The sequence below is a fragment of the Polyodon spathula genome, unplaced genomic scaffold (assembly GCF_017654505.1).
Source record: "Polyodon spathula isolate WHYD16114869_AA unplaced genomic scaffold, ASM1765450v1 scaffolds_2363, whole genome shotgun sequence".
NCBI classification, from domain to species: domain Eukaryota; kingdom Metazoa; phylum Chordata; class Actinopteri; order Acipenseriformes; family Polyodontidae; genus Polyodon; species Polyodon spathula.
In genome coordinates this window covers 1-4,143 of record NW_024473836.1, presented here as the reverse complement: position 1 = coordinate 4,143, position 4,143 = coordinate 1, and the positions used below count along the sequence as shown (strand labels likewise).

At 38.6% G+C, this 4,143-nt stretch overlaps 1 protein-coding gene across 3 annotated transcripts; it reads left to right on the top strand.

The window, feature by feature from the left end:
- The first annotated feature begins 391 nt into the window (after positions 1–391).
- On the top strand, positions 392–2,927 carry LOC121310709 (membrane-spanning 4-domains subfamily A member 4A-like). Of its 3 annotated transcripts, none has more exons than XM_041243684.1 (4): positions 392–565; positions 843–950; positions 2,000–2,107; positions 2,431–2,927. In XM_041243684.1, exons 1-4 carry the CDS (start codon positions 494–496, stop codon positions 2,434–2,436), a joined length of 294 nt encoding a protein of 97 aa, XP_041099618.1. In that variant the 5' UTR covers positions 392–493; the 3' UTR covers positions 2,437–2,927. The 3 variants fall into 3 exon arrangements, 2 of the variants coding, with proteins under 2 accessions (XP_041099618.1, XP_041099617.1); XM_041243683.1 differs by having other exon boundaries at positions 397–565; positions 2,410–2,923; XR_005948925.1 differs by lacking the exon at positions 843–950 and having other exon boundaries at positions 414–565; positions 2,410–2,921.
- Positions 2,928–4,143: the final 1,216 nt, after the last annotated feature.

The following is a 4,143-nucleotide window of genomic DNA, read 5'->3' as shown; positions in this document are numbered from 1 at the left end:
CTAAACCAACCACATCTTCTATTGCAAATAACCCAGTATAAAACATTTTAACATCTTGGGGTAAAGTTCAAATCTATAAATAATATTCCTGGTGTGACTCCTTCCCCACAGTTTTGTCAACTACTGGCTTGTTCTGCTAATTTGGTTCATTATTAATCTCACCCTGGGTATTTATCAGATGCTCCCCCTGCACTATACTTGTATTCAAAACAGTATTTTAAAAGATTGCTTATTTGTATTTAGAGAAGCAGTTCATGGTAGTTTTTGATAATTCTTTCAATTGATGGGATAAAAGTAGATTTAACATACTGTACTGGACAGAGAATCTAGCCCATTTTACAATACTGAATACAATAAACAGAAAACAAGTCATAATCCAAATATAAAAGCACTGCCATTTACTTTAGACACATCTAGATAGTTGCAGTTGGTGTTTTTAAAGGTTTCAGTTGTTATTAATAATCACGGCTTACAATGGAAATCTTTATTAAATATGTATCTCTTACAGTATATTATCTCTGGATCCCTGGCTGTTGCAGCTGAGAATACCCGCAGAAGAGATCTGGTCAGTAAATTGATACACAAATAGAAATACCTGCAATCTGTAACACACTCATTTTGTGTAACTGAACATTTTCTAAATCGACTGATTCATTCTTTTTGATTTCATTCCTAGTTAATATTAAGGCTCTTCCTAGGTCAGCATTTCTGAAATGCAGCCCCCAGTGTTATTGTGTTCAGCCAGGGCCCCCCCCCCCCCCCCAGCAAGATCTCTCTTAATCAAGCTTCACTTTAATAGGCACTGCGATCCAGCTTTTATTGTTGTTTTATTTCACTTCTAGGTGAAGGCATGTTTGGGAATGAACGTTGTCAGTTCTATTTTTGCTGGAGTTGGATTTATTCTCTATTCAATAAGGGTTTCATTAGTATCTTTCCACATACTAACCATAGTAAGTGTTTGCACTACCTGCAATCTTCAACCTCTCTCTTCTTTTATCATTTTAGCCTCTTTCCTTTTTATCCCCTCCTTTTCAGCTCTTGTGTCTCATTCACTTACTTCTCTTTCACTTGTCACTCTCTCACGTACAGCACCAGAACTTTTGTGAGATTTTTACCAGTTTCTTTTCTATATGATTTCTACATAACGTAAAGAGCAAGTAGCAGGGTTCCGAAAAACATGTATAAACGAAATACAGCTTAGCATGTCCCCCCATGTTGCTACAACTGCTTAAATAACATGCATGTTACACTTATAACTTTAAAGTCTGTTTCAAATCTTTCTTTTCAAAATGGCCTCTCTAGTGCACAGCTAGTGTAAGGAGTATTGTTCAGAGGTGACAGAGCAATAATGATCCATGATGTGGTACGGAAGAGAAAGGCCAGGGCGCTTGTTTTTATGTTTGTTTGTTTGTTATTTTTAATCGCTCTACCTGCGGTGATTTAGCCAAGGACAGATCTCAAACCCCAGTGCAGTAGAGCAGACATTTTGAAAAGAGCTTTGAAACAGACTTTACAGTTATAAGTGTAAAAGGTTGTCAGGATGTTAACAGTGGAAATGAAAATGACAGGCATGTTATTTAAACCATTGTAGTAACATGTGGGAATGTGTAATGCTATATTTTTTGGAGCCCCACTACTTACTCTTTATAATTGAGTTTTATAGATAATTATTGTAGTTAAAATCCTATTGTATTATTATTAACTGCCTTGTATGTCATATTTAATATTATCTATAATATTACTATACTAGGATGCACAGTACAGAGGTAACACCCTTCACATGCAGTCGAATCTGTAACTATTGCTTAAAGTTAAGATCATTGTTGAGAAAGGACTACTCCACAAAGTCCTGCATAAGCGCTCCCTACTCACTATCTTTTACCCTCTTATAATGGACCCCAGCCATCCAGTATCCAACATATCCTACACTAGGCTTCATTCTTGTTATAATGTGGTGACTAGACAATAGCTTTTGAATGAACTGATTTGTGTTTTACAGCATGTAGGCATTCTGGCAGTTCTTCTGGTGCTGAACATTTTGGAGCTGTGCATCGCTATCGCTACATCAGCCTTTGGATGCAAATCTGAATGCCGTTACACTGCCATGGTAAATGTGAATCATATTCTACATAAACACCATCCTCCTGTTCACACTACCTGAACAATGGATGAATAATCATGCTGTTGTGTATTTTATTTAAGTATAATGTAACAAACCTAATAATATGGCTCTGCTATTAATGTCTATGTAAGATAGCCCAAGGTTTGACTAGGATTAAGGGCAATTGAAAATATTCATACACCTATAGAGAAAAGTAAACAGCAGGGATTGTGTATGATTATAGATGAGAATGATAGAAAGGGAAACTCTTTTAAGTTCAGTAAAATGCATTTCATTGTCTTTTTCAGCCAGAGGTTGTTTTTCAACAGGTATGAATACAGTGACCTGGGTGCAGATTTGTTCAATCGAACTATAAGAAGCATGCAGTCAAGAAGACAACTGTCCCTCCGCCTCCTCTAGCAAAGCTTAGCCAGCGCTAAAGACTTAATATCTGCAAGGTTTTATCATCAGAACAAGTTATAAAGAACAATGAAATCCTCCCATGTTTAAACTGTTGGGGAATTGGTATTGATATGAAAATGGAAATGTGTTAATTTGCTTTGGATCGTTTGTTTGTTTTGCTTAGAATTTCAGTAAGATCATTTGTATTTTAATTATAAGTTAAAAGTTGAAATGTCTCACATCTTCAGTAATGATATTGTGTTTATATTTTAATATGTTTTCAGTAAAAATAATGATAAAGAAACATGGTAGGCAAATGGTGTACAGAAGTGAGACGTTGAGATATGTGTTGGTATGGATGATATGTTGCTTTGCTTAATAAAAAAATTAAAAAAAAACGTTCTTACTATGTTCATATGCCATCCCAGGCAAACACTTTTAGTGTCCTTTCATATGCCTAGTTCTGTTTGTATCTAAAAGTAATGATATCTTTTCACCTGTTAGACCCAGAGTGGAATAGCCCCCCAGGACCATGACTGGACCCCTGCTCTAACACTAGGGCACAATGCGCCTGCACCTCATGTTGACAAGCAAACTGCCTTTGCCCTTTAATGCAATTTTGGTGGCATGCTTTGCCCCATCCTTTACTGTCTGCGTTAGTGCCAGCGGTCGGCATAACTTTCGATTCTTCACTGTGTCTCCTTTCTAAGATGTTTAGCAATGCTAAATCATGAATCATCAAACCAATTCAATTTCTATAAGTAAATTGAGCATTGCAGTCGTCCAGTCGGTTCTTCTACTTTCACTGACGGATAACGACATTTTGTTTGCAGCTCACTCACTTACTCAGTCACCCACTCACTCACACACCCACTCACTCACTCACTCACTCACTCACTCAGTGTACCCCCCCTCACCCATCCCCCACTCATCCACCCACCCACATGAGTGAGTGACCTAGTGCTGTTCACTGACTTCACCTGACTCACTCACTCACTCACTCCTGACCACCACTCACCACTCACTCACTCACTCATCCACCCACTCACTCACTCACTCAGTCACCCACTCACTCACTCACTCACTCAGTCACTCACTCACTCACTCAGTCACTCACACACACACACACACACACTGGTGACTGTGTCACATGACAGCACTGAGTGAGGGTGTGAGTGAGTCAGTGAAGTGAGGTGAGTGAGTCAGTGGTCAGTGAGTAGTGTGGGTGCGCCATATTACTGACTCACTCACTCACACGCTCACTCACTGACTCATTCAGTCACTCAACTCACATCACATCACTCACTCACTCACTCACTCACTCACTATCTCCACCCACTCACTCACTCACTCACTCACTCACTACTCACTCACTCACTCACTCACTCACACTCAAACAGGGCTTGCCATTTCCAGCAGGTTTATTCTTAAAATGATAGTTAAATAAGTTGACCCTGTCAGTTCATTTAAAACATTCAAATAATAAACCCCCCAAAATCGGAATATGCTGTGTTTTAACATGACATTCTCTTTCCAATCAAATTCCTATAGATTACCGTATTTACTGTTCAAGTAAAACCCCAGATACTTCCATGGCCAGTGCTCTTCCTCCAATACATGGCTGAGAGATTGTCATTCAA

What these genes read in the sequence shown, in the direction of transcription:
- LOC121310709 (XM_041243683.1), top strand. Translation starts at nt 494, where the DNA reads ATGTATCTCTTACAGTATATTATCTCTGGATCCCTGGCTGTTGCAGCT. An exon ending in CTTTCCACATACTAACCATA is followed by an intron (nt 951 to 1,999) that starts GTAAGTGTTTGC and finishes TGTGTTTTACAG; the next exon opens with CATGTAGGCATTCTGGCAGT. An exon ending in AATGCCGTTACACTGCCATG is followed by an intron (nt 2,108 to 2,409) that starts GTAAATGTGAAT and finishes TGTCTTTTTCAG; the next exon opens with CCAGAGGTTGTTTTTCAACA.